Source organism: Symphalangus syndactylus, chromosome 7, assembly GCF_028878055.3.
Source record: "Symphalangus syndactylus isolate Jambi chromosome 7, NHGRI_mSymSyn1-v2.1_pri, whole genome shotgun sequence".
NCBI lineage: Eukaryota > Metazoa > Chordata > Mammalia > Primates > Hylobatidae > Symphalangus > Symphalangus syndactylus.
Genome location: NC_072429.2, coordinates 14,493,431 through 14,515,462, shown reverse-complemented (window position 1 = coordinate 14,515,462; position 22,032 = coordinate 14,493,431). Strand labels below are relative to the sequence as shown.

Sequence of the window (22,032 nt, the reverse complement as noted above, 5' to 3'; positions counted from 1 at the left end):
GGCGTGGTGGCTCATGCCTGTAATCCCAGCACTTTGGGAGGCCGAGGCGGGCGGATCACAAGGTCAGGAGATTGAGACCATCCTGGCTAACACAGTGAAACCCTGTCTCTACTAAAAATACAAAAAAATTAGCCGGGCATGGTGGCGGGTGCCCGTAGTCCCAGCTATGGCTGAGGCAGGAGAATGGCATTAACCCGAGAGGCGGAGCTTGCAGTGAGCAGAGATCGCAACACTGCACTCCAGCCTGGGCGACAGAGCGAGACTCTATCTCAAACAGAAAACAAAACACTGAAGGAGAAATAAAGACTTTCTCAGATAGACAAAAATTGAGTGAATTTCTTGCTCACAGACCTGCCTTGCAAGAAATATTATCAGATCTACATATAGAAAGGAAGAGCACTGGAGAAGAAATAAGTGAAGGTGAAATAAGAACCTTTAAAAAAATTTTTTTTTCTTATTTACTTTTAGAGACAGGGTCTTGCTGTCACCTAGACTATAATACACTGGTGTGATCATAGCTCACTGCTGCCTTGAACTCCTTGGCTCAAGGCTATCCTACTGCCTTAGTCTCATGAGTAGCTGGAACTACAGGTATACCCCACCATGCCCAGGTAATTTTTGTATTTTTTTTGTAGAGGCAGGGTTTTGCCATGTTCATGTTGTCCAAATCTGCCTACCTCACTTGCTGGGATTACAGGCATGAGCCACCATGCCTGGCCCAAGAAGAAATAATAATATTTAACGTGTATGCACCTAACAGCACAGCAAAGTATGTGAGGCAGAAACTGACAGAACTACAAGGAGAAAGAGATGAATCCACTATTATAGCTGAAGCCTTCAACACCCCTCAATCAGAAATGTACAGATCTAAAAAGCAGAATATCAGAAATGACATACTTGAATGCAACAATACCATCAATCGATTTAATGTAATGAACATGTTTAAACTACTTCATCCAACAATAGCAAACTACACATTTTTCTCTCAAGTTCACATGGAACATTCACCAAGAGAGACCACATTCTGAAACATAAAACACACCATAACAAAATGAAATCATACAATGTCTGCTTATACCATAATGGAAATAAACTGGAAATCAATATCAGAAAGGTAGTTGGAAAACCCATAATACATGGATATTAAACAATACATTTCGAAATAACACATGGGGTCAAAGAAGAAATCAAGAGAAATTAAAATATATTTTAATTAAAGGAAAACAACTTATAATTTCAGGATGCAGCAAAAGCAGTGATCACTGGGAAATTTATAATGCCTATATTAGAGAAGAAGAAATATCTAAAATCAATCAGTAAGCTTCCACCTTGGGAAACTAAAAAAGGAAAACCAATTTAAATCCAAAGTAGGCAGAAAAAAAAATTATAGAAATCAATGAAATGGAAAATCAACGAAAAATAAAATCAACAAGGCTGGGCACTGTGGCTCATGCCTGTAATCCCAGCACTTTGGAAGGCCAAGGCAGGTAGATCGCTTGAGTCCAGGAGTTTGCAACCAGCCTGGGTAACATTGGCAAAACCCACAAAAAATGCAAAAATTAGCGGGGTGTGGTGGTACATGCCTGTGGTCCCAGCTATCCAGGAGGCTGAGGTGGGAGGATTGCCTGTCCCTGGGAGTTTGAGGCTGCAGTGAGCTGTGATCTCACTCTAGCCTGGACAACAGAGTGAGACCCTGTCACCAAAAAAAAAAAAAAAAGAAAAAAAGAAAAAAAAATTCAACAAAACCAAAAGCTGATTACAAGGTTTTATTGACCAAAAGGTCAATAAAATTGGTAAGCCTCTACCCAGGCTAACCAAGAAAAAAAGGGGACACAAATTATTGAAATGAAAGAGAAGACATCACTACAGATCCCACAGATGTTAAAAGGATAATAAAAGAACATAATGAACAATTCTATGCCTACACATTTGATAAACCTAGATAAAATGGACCCATTCCTTGAAAGACACCATCTGCCAAAACTCACACAAAACAGACAATCTGAATAGGCCTACATCTATTAAAGAAATTGAATCAATAATTAATAACTTTCCAAAACAGAAAAGCACCAATTCCAGATGGATTCACTGGTAAATTCTATCAAACATTTAAGAAACAAATTATAACAATTCTCTACCATCTTTTTCATTAGACAGAAAAGGGAATACAGCATTCCTCCCTTTACTCACAGTTTTGTTTTCTGCTGTTTCAATTTCTCTTGGTCAACTGTGGTCCAAAAATATTAAATGGAAAAATCCCGAATCACATAATTCACAAGTTTTAAATTATTTAACTTTCTGAGTAGCATGATAAAATCTCTTGCCATTCTGCTCCATCTGGCCTGGGACATGAATCAACCTTTTGTCCAGAGTATCCATGCTGTATACACCACCTGCCCATTAATCACTTAGTAGCCATCTTGGTTATCAGATCAACAGTTGCATCATCGCAGTGCTTATGTTAAAATTACCCTTATTTTAATAATGGCCCTAAAACACAAGAGTAGTGGTGCTGGCAATTTAGATATGCCAAGAGAAGCCATAAAGTACTTTTTTAAAATGAAAATGTAGAGATTCTCAAATAAATAAATAAAAACATCTGTATGTTGATGTTGCTAAGATCTAAGATAAGAACAAATTTATTTGTGAAGTTGTAAAGAAGGAAAAAAAATTCATGCTAGTTTTGCCGTGGCACTTCAAACTGCAATAGTTAAAACACAGTGCACGACAAGCGATTAGTTCAGATGAAAAAGGCATTACATTTGTGGGTGGAAGACAAGAAAAAGAATTGTTTCAATTGACAGCATTTAGGTTCAGTATTATCCACAGTTTCAAGCATCCACTGGGGGTTCTGGAACATTCCAAGACCATATCCCCCCATGGATGAGTGGGGACCACTGTACTTCATAACTCATTCTATGAGGCCAACATTACCCTAATACCAAAACCAAACATTACAAGCAAAGAAAACTACAGACCAGTATCTCTCATGAACATAGATTGAAAAATCCTCAACAAAATATTAATGAATCAAATTCAACACTGTATAAATAATTATACACCATGACCAAGTAGGCTTTAGTCTCAAGTATTCAAGACTGGTTCAGCATTTGAAAATCAACTAATATAATCCATAATATCAATAGGCTAAAGAAGAAAAATCACATGATCATATCAATAGATGCTGAAAAAGCATATAACAAAACCCAACACTCATTATCAGTACTAGGAATAGAAGGGAACTTCCTCAACTTGATAAAGAATATCTACAAAAAAGCTATAGCTGGCTGGGCACGGTGGCTCACGCCTATAATCCCAGCACTTTGGAAGGCTGAGGCGGGTGGATCACTTGAGGTCGGGAGTTCAAGACCAGACTGACCAACCTGGAGAAACCCCATCTCTACTAAAAATACAAAATTAGCCGAGCGTGGTGGCACATGCTTGTAATCCCAGCTATTCGGGAGGCTGAGGGAAGAGAATCGCTTGAACCCGGGAGGCAGAGGTTGCAGTGAGCCAAGATCATGCCACTGCACTCCAGCCTGGGCAACGGAGTCAAAAAAAAAAAAAAAAAAAAAAAAGCAAACACTTAGGAGTGTTTACTACTGCTAACCCTGTCTAAGCACTTTACATACATTAACATTTAATCCTTACAAAAGCACTATAAGCTAAGTCTATTATACCCATTTTACAGATGGAAAAATTGAAGTAGAATAAAGTAACTTTTGTCCAGGGTCACAGAACTAGTAAGTGACCAAGTGTATAATGTATAAGAGGTACAGGGATTGGTTCTCAGATTAGTTAATGAGAAGGAGAAAATGTACTTGGAAGAGAACAAAAGACAGAGGACAAATATAAGGGATAAAAAGTTGAGAAATGAATCACAAGGAGCAAGAAACCACAGTGCCCAGTGGAGCCCAACAACGTATTTGCTAATGATGCCTATGACAGCTTAAAGAAGGAAATGGAAGATGAGCCCAAGTGGGTCCAAAGGAAATGGTGGTGACTGAGAGTAGTTTCAGTGGTATGAGGCTGTCTCATCTACAGTATTTGAGAGGAGTGTGTGAAAAAAATGAGGCAGCAGAAGACAGACAGTGATATGGTTTGGCTGTTCCCACCCAAATCTCATCTTGAATTGTAATCACCATAAACCCCACGTGCCTAGGGAGAGGCCTGGTGGGAGGTGACTGGATCATAGGGGCAGCTTCCCCCAAGCTGTTCTCATAATAATGAGTGAGCTCTCATGAGATCTGATGTTTTTCCTTTTTTTTTTTGAGACAGAATCTCACTCTGTCGCCCAGGCTGGAGTGAGGTGGCACAATCTCAGCTCACTGAAACCTCTACCTCCCAGGTTCAAGCAATTCTCTGCCTCAGCCTCCTGAGATTACAGATGTGTATGACCATGCCTGGCTAGTTTTTGTACTTTTAGTAGAGATGGGATTTCCCCATGTTGGCCAGGCTAGTCTCAAACTCCTGACTTCATGTGATCTGCCTGTCTCTGCTTCTCAAAGTGCTGGGATTACAGGCATGAGCCACTGTGCCCAGCCAAAATCTGATGGTTTTATAAGGGACTCTTCCCCCTCTCCTCCTCACTCTTCTCTCTCCTGCTGCCATGTGGAGGCCTTGCTTCCCCTTTGCCTTCCATCATGATTGTAAGTTTCCTAAGGCCTCCCCAGCTCTGTGGAACTGTGAGTCAATTAAACCTCTTTTCTTTGTAAATTACCTAGTCTCCGGCAGTTCTTTAAAGCAGTGTGAAAATAGACTAATACAGAGAGGTTTGCTTAAAGAAACCCAGTATGTTTAAACACAAAAGGGAAGGAACACTCTAAAAGTTGACAACACAGGGATTTTTCTATTTTTCCAAAATCACTTTTAGCTACATTTAAAAAATTTACAAAAAATTTTACAAAACGTTTTGATTACCACCCACTGGCCACCAAGGGTGCAGTTCATTTAGCAATTATTGGTTTTAACAAAGTTCTAGCCAGGATTGCTCAGATTGCTCACCTAACATCCTCTGTGGAAGGACAGGTTCTTTTCTTTTCTTCTCACAAACCTATTGTAGGCTTCATGTCCTAGAAGAGACAGATGGCCACCAGGCTAAGTAAGTGCCAGGGCATCATTTCTCCAGGCCAGGAAGCCCTGAAAGCTCCCCATGGTAGGAAGAAAGCTGCCAAGTCTCCACCTTCTGTTCTGATTTCATACATAATTTTCTGAAGTTGTTTCTATTTATCTTTTATCTAGATGATTGGCTCAGATGTTTCTATTTTCCTTGGCCAACTGTTTTCTTCTATGGTTATTTTAAATTACGCCTCAAAATATTCCACTAGAAAATTAGAAAGATAAAACTAAATTAGATGACAAATAATACCTTTACTAAATGTCATTAGGTCTAATGCTTCATACTGTTTTTCAAGCAATCTTTCAGGTTAGAAAGAAAGATGTATTTTTCAGCATTTAAAGGCCTCACTGTTTATCCCTCTGTGCTCTCACTCCCTTAAGACTGCAGCTCAGTGTTAAAAATTTTTACCACGTGAGACTTGCATCACTACATGAACAGGTTTGTAAAAGTTAAAAATGAATGTTGGCAAGGGTGTGGAAATGTTTGTTATCTTGACTCTGGGGAGTTTTACATACATGTCAAAGCTGACCAAATTGTCCACTTTAAACATGCTGTTTAGTGTACTTCAATATACCTTAATAAAGTTGACAAATTTAATATTTAGATCACATTGGCAATCTGGTATAGAAAACCATCTTCCCAAAATGAAAGAAGGGGGCAATGTTCTAGAACTCCAAGGTTTTTGTAGCACTATGGGTCTCTTCCAAAGCCTGTAGGAAAATGTCTTTGCTCCTGACTTCTCTTTTCTGATTCAGAAGGCTTAAACTCTTTTTTTTTTTGAGATGGAATCTTGCTCTGTCGCCCATGCTGGAGGACAGTGGCACAATCTCAGCTCACTGCAACCTCTGCCTCCTGGGCTCAAGCAATTTTCCTGCCTTAGCTTCCCAAAGTAGCTGGGACCACAGGCGCCTGCCACCAACCCTGGCTAATTTTTGTATTATGAACTCTTCTACTTCTTGACAACCATGCCCTGCTATGGCAAAGGAAAGCCTTAACATTTGAATTGGAAATTGCTAGAAAGAATGAGAACACTTAAATGACAGAATGAATGTAAAGAATGAAACAGTGGGGTGAACGTTCAGGCAGTATACTCAAGCCTGATAGAGGGACATAATATTCCAGGAGAAGCAGTGAGATGTGACAGAAGGAGCAATGGCTTTAGAGTCGGTCATGCCCCATTTGAATTTAGACCCTGATTTTGGATATGGTGAGTCTATTTCCTCAAGAATTATAGTACCTCCCTTATGAGGTTGTTGTAAAGATTAAATAATAAGCACGTGAAAAATTGCCTAGTACATATAACAAATCCATAGAAAACACACAATAATGTTGGCTCTCTTCTCACAAGTTTTAAATCTCACAATCAGACTTACAGGGCAACACTCACCAACGGCAATGTCACAAAGGATCAAGGTTTCATAAAATTTGAGCCCATGGCTTTATATTTCATGGTGATTTCCACAAATCTGAATCACACTAATGTCCAAAGGGCCATCAAAATTATCCTCCATCCAGATATTAGGTGCAGTTTTTCAGGATTGTAGAGATGCTAACAAATTACAGGTTCTCTCATGCAAACACTTTGCTAGGAATTATATATATCAAGTTTATATTTGGCAATCAGGCTTTGGAAGCAGAAGGTCTAGCTATTTCAAACTACCAAATCAGCCATCAAGACTGTGGCATTCAGAAAAGCTAAGTCTATCATCTCTTGTAGTAAACATAACTGAAAAGTGGCTTAACCTGTATACGTATTTTTGATGTCATATGATAGTCAAATCATGATTAAGAGCTTGTGTAACACTTCACCACAATTTTAAGGGGGACACTGATCTTTAATTTTCAGTGCTCTAAAAGGGACAACGGAGCAGACTAGAAGCACCTGAACACAGCGGTCTGTGTAAAGCTGATCTGGCTTTACAGAAGTTGGTATAACATACTCCTTGGGACCATGTTAGAAACCCTGCGTTCCTCTACCTCCACTACCCAGAATGGCATAAAAAGGAGGTCTTTTTCAGAGACAAGCCTACTGACTCAACTCAGGGACAACCTCCCACCTCAGCTGTTTTCAGGCCTTTATTGCTCTAATTGAAGGAAAGGGTTGACAACAGCAGAGGGCCTTCATTAAGGCCCTGTTTCATTTCTAAACCCTACAACAACAGTCCAGAAAAAATCCCATCTCCTGTGTAAATATATCTTCATGCCTTCATTTCTAAGCTTTATGTTTATGAATTAACTTATCAATTAACTTTGTTAAATGACAAATTTTTTTTTTGTATTTTTAGTAGAGATGGGGTTTTACCATGTTAGCCAGGATGGTCTCGATCTCCTGACCTCGTGATCTGCCTGCCTTGGCCTCCCAAAGTGCTGGGATTATAGGCGTGAGCCACTATGCCTGGCCAAATGAAAAACTCTTTTTTTTTTTTGAGACACAGTCTTGCTTTTGTCACCCAGGCTGGAGTACAACCTATGCCTCCTGGGTTCAAGCAATTCTCCTGCCTCAGCCTCCCGAGTAGCTGGGATTACAGGCGCCCGCCACCATGCCCGGCTAATTTTTGTATTTTTAGTAGAGATGGGGTTTTGCCATGTTGGCTAGGCTGGTCTTGAACTCCTGACCTCGTGATCCACCGTGCCCGGCCTGAAAAATTCTTACAGGAACCTTTAAAGTCCACACCAAAATTCATGGCCTGCTTCTTAATGGGCCTCTGAAACACCTAAGGAAAATAGAAACAAGACTTACACACATGCATTTCCTGCCTATGTCTTAAGAGAATCTGCTTTTTTCCCTTTAATATTAACAGTTTACCATTTTAAAGTATTCTATATAGTGTGCAAGGGAACTAAAACATTAGACATAGACTAAACACTGAACATTGCTTGTACAATCACTTTACAGAACAGGGAGATGAAATGACTTGTCCAGGGCATTGAGTTGCATTAATTACTGTTAGATCCAAGACTTGAGTTCAAATCCCAATTTCATGACTTCTACTTTGGAATAATGATGCAACCTGTCTGTGCTTCAGTTTTCTGATCTGTGCAAAGTGGGGATTGTTGTAGGTGATTATTACAGGCATAAGAATTAAATGTTAATTCAAAACATGAGGCTGGGCACAGTGGCTCATGCTTGTAATCCCAGCACTTTGGGGGGCCGAGGCAGGTGGATCACTTGAGGTTAGGAGATTGAGACCACCCTGGCCAACACAGTGAAACCCGGTCTCTACTAAAAATACAAAAATTAGATGGGTGTGGTGCTGCACGCCTGTAATCGTAGCTACTCGGGAGGCTGAGGCACAAGAATTGCTTGAACCCAGGAGGCGGAGGTTGCAGTGAGCTAAGATCGCGCCACTGCACTCCAGCCTGGGTGACAGAGCTAGACTCCGTCTCCAAAAAAAGAAAAATAAAATAAAATAAATAAAAACAACATGAGTTTTGAATATTTTATTGCTGATTCTCAGTCCAGTGTTCTTTTCATACGTTGGTTCCTTACACATAACATGCTCTTTATACTATTTGTAAGTGCCTTTGTTTTTTAAAAAATTAAATTTTATTATACATAACACACATTTAATGTATTTTGAGATAAAGAAAAAAACATTCTGGGGAACTCCTTTCCCACCCATATAACAAACTCTGTGAAAAGAGAAATAAAAAAAGTTAAGCCTTTTAAGAATTAACTTTTTCTACCTCCCATACCCCTTAAGGGTTAAGGACAAAAGAAACAGGTCCTCAAAAGCCGAACTGAAGAACTGGCAACATTTAGCTATAAGAAGCATGAATAAAATCAGGGTTAAATTTCTGTTTCCCAGTAGAGGAGCATGTTTGAGTAACAGGGAGTAGCTAGCTACTCCATCTATTCAAGGAGGGTAAGAGGAGAGCTTTTACATTTGAATTGCCGGGATATGGAAAACATGTTAGAAAAAAATATTCTCACTAAGAATTACGAGATAATTGTAGATGCTAAACAAATCAACAACTACCTTTCTAGAAAATCAGGAGGTAGAGGAAGGGAGTAGGCAATTCCTAAAATCCTTTTAAATCTTCTATATCATAATTACAAAAAGCATTAAGTGTTCATCTTTACGAGATACAGTTTCTGAATAAACTTTCACTGAAAAGTACTGAATAGTATACTATTCACTACGCAGAAACTGTGTGAAAAGTGTAAATACTACTTGCTTTTTCTTACCCTGTTTATGCTAATTTGGCAAATCGCTAATCTATAACCTGGTTTCACTGGTAAACTACTATATTAAGAATATTTTTAGGATTTGTAGGTAATGGCAAAATAGCAATCAATGAGAAAAAGGAAATAAGCTCTTTAAGAAATGTAAGGCAATGAGTAATAACATGCTGTGCAAATCATGAAAAATAAAGTTCATACAGGGCAGGAAAACTGTGAAAGGGGTACCAGGTATCAAAATCACATGGGGAGCTTTTTCCACAATATATGTTCATACCATTCTCAATATGAGTCAATTTCCAGAATGAAAATATACTGTATGTGTATATATAAAATTAACAGGTAGTTATGACAAGTTCCCTCTTACTCTCCCCATTGCCACTTGAGAATAAACTGAAGACTTATTGTTGTTATTAACAGAGGAAGATAATTAAAAAGTGTAATGTTATTTTGTTCTCCAGCCTGGGTGACAAAAGTGAAACTCCGTCTCAAAGGAAAAAAAAGATAATTTAGGAAATGATCAAAATCTATAATTCAGAATTTTGGTGCAGGGAATAGGGAATTTACTTGTTAATTTCAGAGTTCAGGAAATAAGATCATCAGCACTACTATTTATTAAGTGCTTTTTGGATACCGAGCACTCTGATCAGCAACTTACATGTATTATTATTACATTTAATCAACATAACCATCCCAAGAGGTAGATAGTTATTATCCATATTTTACAGATGAGAGAATTGAAGCTTACAGAAGATGTGACTTGCCCAAAGTCACATAGCTGCAAGTAATACAGTAGGGACAGAAGTAAGACCAGATCTGATATCAAGGGCTGAACTAAATAATAGTCAAGTCTATGTAATAATTTAAACTTAAAATATAAAGTGCTTTGGGATATTTAAGGGGTAGCACAATACAATGTGCCCAAAGTAAAATTTATTTTTTTCCTTTTTTTTTTTTGAAACGGAGTCTTGCTCTGTCGCCCAGGCCAGAGTGCAGTGACGTGATCTTGGCTCACTGCAAGCTCCGCCTCCCAGGTTCATGCCATTCTCCTGCCTCAGCCTCCCGAGTAGCTGGGACTATAGGCGCCTGCCACAATGCCTGGCTAATTCTTTGACCTCATGATCCGCCCGCCTCGGCCTCCCAAAGTGCTGGGATTACAGGTGTGAGCCACTGCGCCTGGCCCAAAGTAAAATTTCAAACATGTAATTACACAAAAAAGATGGAAAGAATTTCAGCAATATCACTAAGCCAGTCTAGGTAAAAGCATACAATAGCCTAGTTATAAACTGATGGTGAGTTAGAGTACATGACAAAACAAAATTATAAGGTCCAAGAAATATTGACAAGATTCAGATATGAACAAAAGAAGTCAATCAAGGGTACCAATGACAATATTAACACCCAGAAAGTTATCACAGAGTTTTGAAAGAGAAAAGCTCAGATATTGGCTTGATTATTCCATGCTTAAGCAGAAAATATTCCTTGAACATAGAAGGCGAATAGAGGGTCATCTAAGAATTCTTGAATTTCTGAGAGTAATTGTCCCTGATCTGTTGGTAGGTAGGGCTGCCGGGAACATTTTCCACAGAGAAGCAGAAATGAGGGACTTTGGTCTTTAGTGATCTGAGCCCACATCCAATAGGATATGCATGAGCCCCGGCCTTACATGCAACAGAGTTATTTTGCCTCCATGAAGTTTTAAACAAGGCTACAATATACAGAATGCAACCAGGTATTCCAGTAGGTAATTGTAAGTACAAAATAAGAAATTCAAAGTTCCAACATTCTGGATCTCACGCAATCACACATACATGACTTCTTCCACCCACATGCAGGTCTATACAACATAAATTCTCCTTGAAAAATAGAGGATATAGACATCAAAAAGAGAGGGATGATAAAACTATTTGTAAAGGAAGACCCCTTCCCTTTGTATTACATAAAGGTAGTAAGTGAAGACGATAATTACAAAACTGAAAAAGGTAAATGGACTAAGATGATGCTCACCACCTCCCAACCCACAATCACATAAAGGTAAAGAATTTAGAGACTATCCATGAAAACTGGGACTAAAGAGTCATACTGAGGCCAGGTGCAGTGGCTCACGCCTGTAATCCCAGCACTTTGGAAGGCCAAGGCAGGCAGACAGCTTGAGGCCAGGAGTTCGCGACCAGCTTGGCTAACATGGCAAAACCCCGTCTCTACCAAAAAAATACAAAAATTAGCTGGGCATGGTGGCGCATGCCTGCAATCCCAGCTACTTGGGAGGCTGAGGCATGAGAATTGCTTGAACCTGGGAGGTGGAGTTACAGTAAGCCAAGATCATGCCACTGCACTCTAGCCTGGGCAACAGAGTGAGACCCTGTCTCAAAAAAATAAAATAAGTTACCAAAAAAAAAAAAAAAAAAAACAAAACAAAGACTCACTGTCGTAAAAAAAAAAAAGAGTCATGCTGAAAATGGCATTCTATTATAAATTCTTGAAATGTAGGAGGGATCACTTTTATACATGTATAGAAAAAGTGATCAGTGGGTGCTTAATAACATCAGTAACACGAGACTATGCTAATAAACTTTCATAATAAAGAACAGGCAGCTATAGGCCGGGCGCAGTGGCTCACGCTTGTAATCCCAGCACTTTGGGAGGCCGAGGCGGGCGGGATCACGAGGTCAGGAGATCAAGACCATGGTGAAACCCCATCTCTACTAAAAATACAAAAAAAAAAAAATTAGCCGGGCTTGGTGGCGGACGCCTGTAGTCCCAGCTACTCGGAGAGGCTGAGGCAGGAGAACGGCGTGAACCTGGGAGGCAGAGCTTGCAGTGAGCCGAGATTGCGCCACTGCACTCCAGCCTGGGTGACACAGTGAGACTCTGTCTCAAAAAAAAAAAAAAAAAAAAAAAGAACAGGCAGCTATAAAAAAAGGAATGTTTCGGCCGGGCGCGGTGGCTCACGCCTGTAATCCCAGCATTTTGGGAGGCCAAGGCAGGTGGATCATGAGGTCAGGAGATCGAGACTATCCTGGCTACCACAGTGAAACCCCGTCTCTACTAAAAATACAAAAAAATTAGCCGGGAGTGGTGGCGGGCACCTGTAGTCCCAGCTACTTGGGAGGCTGAGGCAGGAGAATGGCATGAACCCGGGAGGCGGAGCTTGCAGTGAGCCGAGATCGCGCCACTGCACTCAAGCCTGGGCGACAGAGCGAGACTCTTGTCTCAAAAAAAAAAAAAAAGGAATGTTTCTTGGAAACACAATTAATCAGAAAATTAATGGTGATTTGGCATCTGGCAAGGATATAGTAAGTATCTTTTGGCCAGGCACAGCAGCTCATGCTTATAACCTCAGCACTTTGGGAGACCAAGGGAGGAGGACTGCTTGAACCCAGGAGTTGGAGACCATCTGGGCAACATAGTGAGACCATGCCTCTCCAAAAACAAAACAAAACACACACAAAAAACGTACCCAGGCATGGTGATGCATGCCTGTAGTCCCAGGTACTTAGGAGGCTGAGATGGGAGGATTTCTTGAGCCTGGGAGGTCAAGGCTGCAATAAGCTGTGATCATGCCACCGCATTCTGGTCTGGATGACAGAGATCTGTCTCTTAAAAAAAGGGTCTTTGGGAGGCTGAGGTGGGTGGATCACCTGAGGTCAGGAGCTGAGACCAGCCTAGCCAACACGGTGAAACCCTGTCTCTACTAAAAATACAAAAATTAGCCAGGCATGGTGGGGAAGCTGAGGCACAAGAATCACTTGAACCTAGGAGGCGGAGGTTGCAGTGAGCTGAGTGCACCACTGCACTCCAGCCTGCTGGGTGACAGAGCAAGACTGTCTCAAAAAAGAGAGAAAGAAAGAATAGAATAAAATAAAAATCTTTCATTTGACATAGAGTGAAAGGACATTAAGCAGATGGCTAAACAATCAAAGTCCCTGTTCCTCTAAGAATGTAGATAAACAGAGATACTGGGGATTAAAACAATGAAGGTATAATAATGAATAGAAATCAATGCAAGGTGGTTATTACATAGATCTGAAAAGACAACCTTGAAAAATATTAACTTGAAAAACTAAAGAGAATACTGAGAATATTAAAACAGAAATAAAAAATGTAAATACAAAATTAACACCTAAATCTCAATGTAGCATGAAAAATTTTCCTATGTTTCTCATCAAGGAGACCAAACAAGAGTATGCACATGGACCAGCATATGTGCATCCCCGGAAACATTCAAAGCTTACGGTTATCCTTAAAAGAGTCACATTCCTACGCAAAAGAGAGAAGTTCCTAAGAATGCTCAGGGCTACAATCATGGAAAACTGCCAGGCGTGGTGGCTCACGCTTGTAATCCCAGCACTTTGGGAGGCCAAGGTGGGCGGATCACGAGGTCAGGAGATCGAGACCACGGTGAAACCCCGTCTCTACTAAAAATACAAAAAATTAGCCGGGCGTGGTGGCGGGCGCCTGTAGTCCCAGCTACTTGGAGAGGCTGAGGCAGGAGAATGGCGTGAACCCGGGAGGCGGAGCTTGCAGTGAGCCGAGATTGCGCCACTGCACTCCAGCCTGGGCGACAGAGCGAGACTCTGTCTCAAAAAAAAAAAAAAAAAAAAAAAATTCATGGAAAACTGTCCTTAAAAACATGTGGGACTCTTCTAAGTTTGGGTTTGCTTATTATGCCAAAAATAGGCTTGATGAGAAAGTATACTGACTAAAAGGAGCATCCTCTGAGTCTCTACAGCTTACAAAATCTAAACTGAGACTCTATCTCTAGCGCTGCTAGGAGGAAACTAGTGAAGTGGAAGCTCCAATAGATTGGCAGGGTGATAAGGCTGGTGAGGTGGGGGTGGGAGGGTGGAGAGAAGAGGTCTTCACGGAGAACTAGGTTACATGGAAACTTTTTAGATGATCAAGAGTTCTTTTCTGAAATTAAGATATATTAAAAAAAAAATATATATATATATATATAAACACACAAAGTAAAACCTGTCTCCAGCTGAAAGATGTACAAGAAAAAAAGAGGAATGCTATTCCTTGCTACATTAAAAAAAAAAAGAATAATTCATAGCAAGGAAAAAAACTCTCCCATTTGGTTTCTTGCTATCAGAAACAAAGCTGATTATGTTCCCTCTGTCCTTGAGGAACACCAAACCTACCATGTGGTAATGTTATGTTTGCACCATCAATGATTGCTTGTGCCAGTTCATGATCATTGCTCTCAAAAGCATGTGCAGCAGCCTTCAAGGCATCCCAAATCTCTTTTCGGCCTTCAAAAGCTGGTGCAGTATCCCAAAATTCATCCCTCTTGCTGCGTAGTTGTCCATCTGTCATAGGATAGTCGCTTTTCCATTTTGGTTTCTCCTTTTTCAAAGGCTGGTTACGACCTAGAGCAACTGAGAAAAAAATAAAAGACTGAGATCAAAACCAAAATTCATAAAATATGTATCAAAAGTTATCTGGTCATGCCTCTCTTGGATTATTTCATCAAAATTACAGCCAGAAATTTGCCTGCTAGCTAATTTGTGCATTCTGAAATTTCTCTAACACATTTTGGAACTACAAAAGTGAACAGAGACATTAGATTGCTCTATGCAAAACAAATTGGTAGCTCTTTTCCACTCAGTACACCCTCTCCACAGGATCATCAAAAAGAATTACAGGCTGAGTGCAGTAGCTCACACCTGTAATCCCAGCACTTTGGGAGGCTGAGGTGGAAGGAATGCTTGAATCCAGGAGTTCGAGACTAGCCTGGGCAACACAGTGAGACCCCATCTCTACAAAATACACAAAAATTAGCCTGGCATGTTGGCATGTGCCTGTGGTCCCAGCTACTCGGGAGGCTGAGGTGGGAGGATCACTTGAGCCTGGGAGGTTGTGTTTGCAGTGAGCCATGATCATGCCACTGCACTTCAGCCTGGGTGAGAGTGAAACCTCATCTCAAACAGAACAAAACAAAACTAAAAAACCCCAGAGAATTACAGTTGTAATGAATGTACCACTCTGGTGGAGGATGTTGATAATTAGGGAAAGGAGGCTATGTATGTGTAGGCACTGGGAGTACATAGGAAATCTCTGTACCTTCCTCTCAATTCTGTTATGAATCTAAAACTGCTCTAAAAAAAATTTTTTTTTTGAATACAATGAAAGTTTTGTTCATTTTAAAAGAACTGCCTAGAAGATAAGTGTTTCATCAGACTGTAAGAGCAGGATATGAGAGTCATGAGACACCATAAAAGAGAGGCAAGATACTTGGGGAAGCCAAATGGCAATAGTAGCTTGGACACATGAAACCAGGAAGTAGGAACTAAGAAAATCCAAAGAGGTAAAAGACTGCTTTTCAGTGTCCAGAGAAAGAAGAGGCAAACCACCAGAATCATGAACAAACTGATTAGAGGAATGCTTCCTCTAGCATTCTACTCTCTGGACTTTGGTCAAGGAACTGTAAATACCTTTCTCTGGAACTCAAACAGGAACTAATTTACAAAGCGTAGAATCAGTACTTTAGTTTTTTGAGGAACTGGGAATAAAAGAGATAATCTTTGATGCTAGGCCAAGGGATTAGCTCCGAACCACAAGGAGCAGAAGAACTACAACACCCTACCCTAGTTTCAACCCAAGAAGAAGAAAACAGAGGGCAAGTGGCAGCATCTCCCCTTAGAGAATGTTATGTAGTAGTAGTGTTGGAACAAGTGTGATGCAGCATCCTTGCACCCAGATAACAATCTGGTGTATTATCTGTGATCTATTTCCATGGGTCATATTGACCTACAGAGCCATTCTTATTTATGGCTCTGTAAGATTATACAGTGCTACAGATAGGAAATAGTTTGATAGATGGGATAGAAGATAGAAAGAAAATTGAAGCTGGATGAAAAGATAAGAGTGTTGGAAGAGTGGGTGGGAAATAAATGACACAGCCGGTGGGAAGGAGAGAGGGTGTGTGTCAAAATTCAATGTTCTATATTTAATTGCAGAAAGAATACCAATTTTAAAGAAATCACTCTCAAACTGGTTCTAAAGCATCCATGAAATTGACTACTCCCTCATTGGCCCAGGGCCAGATGAAATTTGGACTATGCAAAACAGAAAATAAAATGACTCCAGACCCTGGGCTATCTCTACTCTCCAGGCTATATTCTCAACAAAGACTGCCAGGTCAGGTCTCTTCTGTCCTCTCCCCTCAGGGTGGCACACCAAAGGACTAGCTGTTTTCCACTTAAAACCCTCAGCATTCACTCAAATACTTTTTGCCCTCTAACTTGTCCTAGTGAAATGCAAAACAGGTGAGTTCTGAAAGGGTGAGGAAGCAGAAAAGGAAACCCATCCATTTAGTAGCAGAGCTGGAAACAGAATCCAAGTCTCTTTATTTAATCAACAAATATGTACTGAGTGTCTACTGGGAGTAACACTACAGATGTGCCTATTATATTTAATTCAAATGTGAGAAACACAGTCTATACTAATGATTTTTCCCTGCCTCTTCCAAATAATACAGACAATGCAGCTAGAGCATAATTCTCTAGAAGACGTTCAGAATCTGGTCTGATAACACAACCCACTGATTGCACCAACACGATGGAATGCAAGGTAGATTTTATTTTCTGCTACATTATCATTTAGATGAGTTAGAGACAGTTTACAGACAACACTCAGCTTACTGACCAGGAAGTGGAAGATGGCACAGTAAGTAGGTAGACTCAGAAAGATATTTATCTGAATAAAGTTTTGGGTCTGAGTATTTCTACAGAATTATCTGGCCTCATATGTATTAAATGCACGAGAGATAACTCAGTATAATTTTTTCTGTCATTCTGAGAGAATTACAAAGCACGGACAAAAATAACAAAACTTCCACAGAAGAATCTCAGAACCTAAAACTAAAGCAAATGAAAGGAAGAGGACTTTGAAAAGAGGAAGCCAACAGAAAAACAATCATAGTACGGGTACAAAGTACCTTGGAAAAATTGTAAAACACCTTCCTTACAAATGTGAGGTAGGTTCATTTCACCTCTCTCCATTTGTACTAAGCATAGATGAACGAAGTCCCACAAAAAGAATAGATGATGCATTTATGTTGCTTAAAGAAAATCATTCTAAATGCATTTTCTTTAATTTTTAAATTTTATTCATTTATTTGAGATAGAGTCTTGCTCTGTCGCCAAGGCTGGGGTGCACTGGTGCAACCCGACTCACCACAACCTCCGCCTCCTGGGTTCAAGCGATTCTCCTGCCTCAGCCTCTCGAGTAGCTGGGACTACAGGCCCGTGCCACCACACCCAGCTAATTTTTCTATTTGTAGTAGAGACGGGGTTTCACCATATTGGTCAGGATAGTTTCAATTTCTTGACTTCATGATCCACCCGCCTCAGCCTCCCAAAGTGCTGGAATTAACAGGCATGAGCCACTCCCACAGGCCCCAAATGCATTTTCAAATCTACATGCTGTCAAAAGTTTCATAGTAATTATCCTGCAAAAGACAAAATAAATTCTTGTGACATGAAGGAAGATTACTTTTATTTGCCTATTTCTGCTTGCATTATAAACATAATATAGAATATCTGTCTATAGAATGTCCACTGTTAAAAAATGATTAAATCTTTGTAACATAATTACTTTAGTGAAACCACAGAGCAGTGCAGAATTTTCACTACAAAAACTGAGGTTTCAAGTTTCATGTTAAACTAAATGACTAACCTTTGTTAAATAAATAACTGGGCAAAAAATTAGCATTTAACAAAAGCACTTGAACTATCCTCTTGTGAAAACATGAAAATATTTAGGGTTGTTAAGAGGACTTAAGTTCATATTCATAAACCACTCATAATAATGCATGATATATAATAAAACTGCAAATAAATGTTTGCTAAATAAGTAAAAATGAACTTAGAGGTACTATATGAAATAACATCTTTAAGTCCCTTGGCAAAAATATACAGGCTGTCTTTCTTCTTTTCATAACTTCCCAATCCCTTCCTTAAATGTTAAAGAAATGTCCTATGATTGCCATGCACTTCCTGTGCCTTATCAGAGTACACTTGCTAGGCATTTGTTCACCAAATCTTATCCTTTAATTTCAGGTGGTGCCACAAACCTGTATTTCTGAAAATGCAGTACTTGGACACAGATTATCAGCCTGGCAGCTAAGTACCTCATGTTTGTACCAAGCCAAACATTTTTATAAGATGTGGAATATATACATACTCAACTAGATTTCATTTTATGCTCTTAAACTTTCAGTTTTATCTGCTTCACACATCTTCTGACTGCTGATACCAAAAGAGAGATGCTTGGTATCATACATAGCATATAGGACTAGGTACCATGCTCTAACAGTGAAGAATTTAAAGGCAGGAAACATCTTTTATTCCCCAAATTTCTGCTTCTCTATCCTTAAACTGCAGGTAACCAACCATCTTTAGTGCTCTATGAATTAACATATGAGAAATAAAAAATTAATAAAGCAATCTAATGTTAAAAAACCACACAATCTATTTCAGAAAATATCCTTTCCCCCATCAATCCACATTTACCACTTCTTTCAAAATGTGTCCAAAAGTCATCTTTTTCTCAGAAGCCTCTTAATCATATTCACCCACTCTTTATCTTTCCTTGTAATCTTTAAACACTTCTTCCCACTCTGTAACAAATAAATAGATCTAACACACAGAAAACCCAAGTAAGGCTTGTTTCTCAGATCTAAATAACACATAATTTTAAATATTTTTACTACGTAATTTAAAGCATTCTACCAAAAACTCATTTTGACATTGGTAAAAAAACAATCAATTTTGAAGTTAAGTAAGATTATAATTGTTTTCTTGTTTTGGGTTCCTCTTTGAAAACCTTGATTTAATGATGGAACGCTTCAAATGAAGAAAGAAGAGGCCATAATGCATGGATAAGGTGAAAATATCAAGATATGACTCAAGCAACAGCTTTAACAGGTTGAAAACTGGAAGCATCAGTTTCCATAAGACAATAGCGTGAGGGAAAAAATGGAGTATTAGAACTCTTCCGTAATAGACGGTGCTAAACTAAAAGGACACTTGCAAATATTTTCACGTAAATTTAGAATGCACTATATATACACATATATACATACATGCATAATACATATATTCCCTTTACCTAAAGCAACTAACTGCCAAAATAAAAATAGGGATATGGCAATTAAAATGCCTAAAATACCAACAATTAATACAATATGCAAATCTTCTCTACTGTTTGAGAATTTTAGAAGAGATCTTAGATTGTATAATCCAACCTTACTGACAGATAGGAAACTAAGATGTAACAAGGATGGCTTAAAATAATGAGCCCGTACTAGAACGCACATGCCCAAATTCAAAGTCCAGGTCTCACTGGGCGCGGTGGCTCACATCTATAATCCCAGCACTTTGGGAGGACGAGGCAGGGGGATCACTTGAAGCCAGGAGTTTGAGACCAGCCTGGCCAACATGGTGAAACCCCATCTCTCTTTTTTTTCTTTGAGATGGAGTTTCACTCTTGTTGCCCAGGCTGGAGTGCAATGGCATGATCTCAGCTCACTGCCACCTCTGCCTCCCGGGTTCATGTGATTCTCCTGCCTCAGCTTCCTGAGTAGCTGAGATTACAGGCACCTGCCACCACGCCTGGCTGATTTTTATATTTTTAGTAGAGACAAGGTTTTGCCATGTTGGTCAGGCTGGTCTCGAACTCCTGACCTCAGTTGATCCACCAGCCTTGGCCTCCCAAAGTGCTGGGATTACAGGCATGAGCTACCGTGCCCAGCCTGGTGAAACCCCATCTCTACCCAAAATACAAAAATTAGCCGGGCGTGGCGGCAGCCACCTGGAATCCCAGCTACTTGGCAGGCTGAGGCAGGAGAATCACTTGAACCTGGGAGGCAGAGGTTGCAGTGAGCCGAGATCACACCATTGCACTCTAGCCTGGGCGATACAGCGAGACTCCATCTCAAAACAAAACAAAACAAAACAGAACACAGCAACAACAAAGCCCAGATCTCTCTTTCCATTATAGCACTCCATGTCTTACTGAGCTGCTTGTTTTTACATAGCAAACCAATAATGAAGATTCACTCTAAATAAAGCATATGCTGAACTGTTTTTCTATAGAAATGATCCATCCATGGGCTTCACTATGGCCAACAGAATGGCTATGATCAGACACAGGAAAAGGTAACAAAGGAGAAGCAGCAGCTCCCTAGCCCTATCTAATCCACCTATGTTGTGGAGATATCAACCATGATCACTAAAGAGGAATCCTGCAGTAAAGAAGGGGTGATGTGGCTTTACGGTCTATCACTTTCAACTTGTAAGTACTTAGCATCTACAACAAATTAGAGACTAAGGATTATATGTAGGAATACCTGCCTAGACAAGTTAGATATATCATTTTCTGTACTATAATTTTATTAAAAATGAAATAAAAATGAACTTCTGCCATGCTTATATCCTAAAGCTTACCAATTGAAGCATAATAATTTTAAAGGCGTTTATATAATTTCAATGTTTTTGAGGTAGCTTTATTGGGGGGAAAAAATCAACATAACTTCATAATGACTTCCTAGCCCTGATTCTCAGAGTGTAAGTCCCCTTACCAATGATCTGAGCATACAAACAGGCAACATTTTGTAACGCCTACTGCAACGTAGTATGTTCAAAGACTTTTCCCCCCACTTTTTTTTTTTTTAACTATAGCTCTCAGATCCTACAAACTTTTCTTAATGGGTGAGTCTTATTAAAAGTATTATGAAAGCACACAAGTCCTCCCCACTCCACAAAACAACTTTATTGAGAAAGATAATATTATATGAAACTGGGACTAAGAATATGGTCGACTAGCTTTTTCTTTCTTTCCTTCCTTCCTTCCTTCCTTCCTTCCTTCCTTCCTTCCTTCCTCCTTCTTCTTCTTTCTTTCTTTCTTTCTTTTTCTTTTCCCTCTCGGGCCCAGGCTGCAATCTACTCGGTTTGCTGCTGCCCGCACCGCGGACTCCCTGGGTCTGCCGGCACGCGCCACCGCTGCCTGCCTTTTCTCCTTTCGCTGCAGGCACGCGTTCGCCATCTTGGCCACGCTGGTCGCCAGCTCCTCACGCCGAGTGCTCTGCCCGCCTCAGCCTCCCGAGCTACTGGAACTACAGACGGAGTCTCGCTCACCCAGTGCTCGGTGTTGCCCAGGCTGGAGTGCGGTGGCGTGGTCTGGCCTCGCGGCAGCCTCCGCCCCCCGGCCGCCTGCCTTGGCCTACCAGGGTGCTGGGATTGCAGCCCCTGCCCGGCCGCCGCCCCATCTGGGAGGTGGGGAGCGCCTCTGCCCGGCCGCCCCGTCTGGGAAGTGAGGAGCGCCTCTGCCCGGCCACCCACCGTCTGGGAAGTGAGGAGCGCCTCTGCCCGGCCACCCACCGTCTGGGAAGTGAGGAGCGCCTCTGCCCGGCCACCCACCGTCTGGGAAGTGAGGAGCGCCTCTGCCCGGCCGCCCCGTCTGGGAAGTGAGGAGCGCCTCTGCCCGGCCACCCATCGTCTGGGAAGTGAGGAGCGCCTCTGCCCGGCCGCCCCATCTGGGAGGTGAGGAGCGCCTCTGCCCGGCCTCCCATCGTCTGGGAGGTGAGGAGCGCCTCTGCCCGGCCGCCCCGTCTGGGAAGTGAGGAGCGCCTCTGCCCGGCCTCCCATCGTCTGGGAGGTGAGGAGCGCCTCTGCCCGGCCGCCCCGTCTGGGAAGTGAGGAGCGCCTCTGCCCGGCCACCC

The 22,032-nt window shown here is 40.9% G+C and overlaps 1 protein-coding gene across 5 annotated transcripts in view; it reads right to left on the bottom strand.

The window, feature by feature from the left end:
* Positions 1–22,032, bottom strand: part of UBTD2 (ubiquitin domain containing 2) — a 77,345-nt gene that overhangs the window by 8,401 nt on the left and 46,912 nt on the right. For all 5 annotated transcript variants that reach the window (XM_055285243.2, XM_055285242.2, XM_055285239.2 and 2 more), the window contains exon 2: positions 14,450–14,686. In XM_055285243.2, coding sequence (XP_055141218.1) covers positions 14,450–14,624 — 175 coding nt within the window. In that variant the 5' untranslated portion in view covers positions 14,625–14,686. The remainder of the gene's footprint in view (positions 1–14,449; positions 14,687–22,032) is intronic.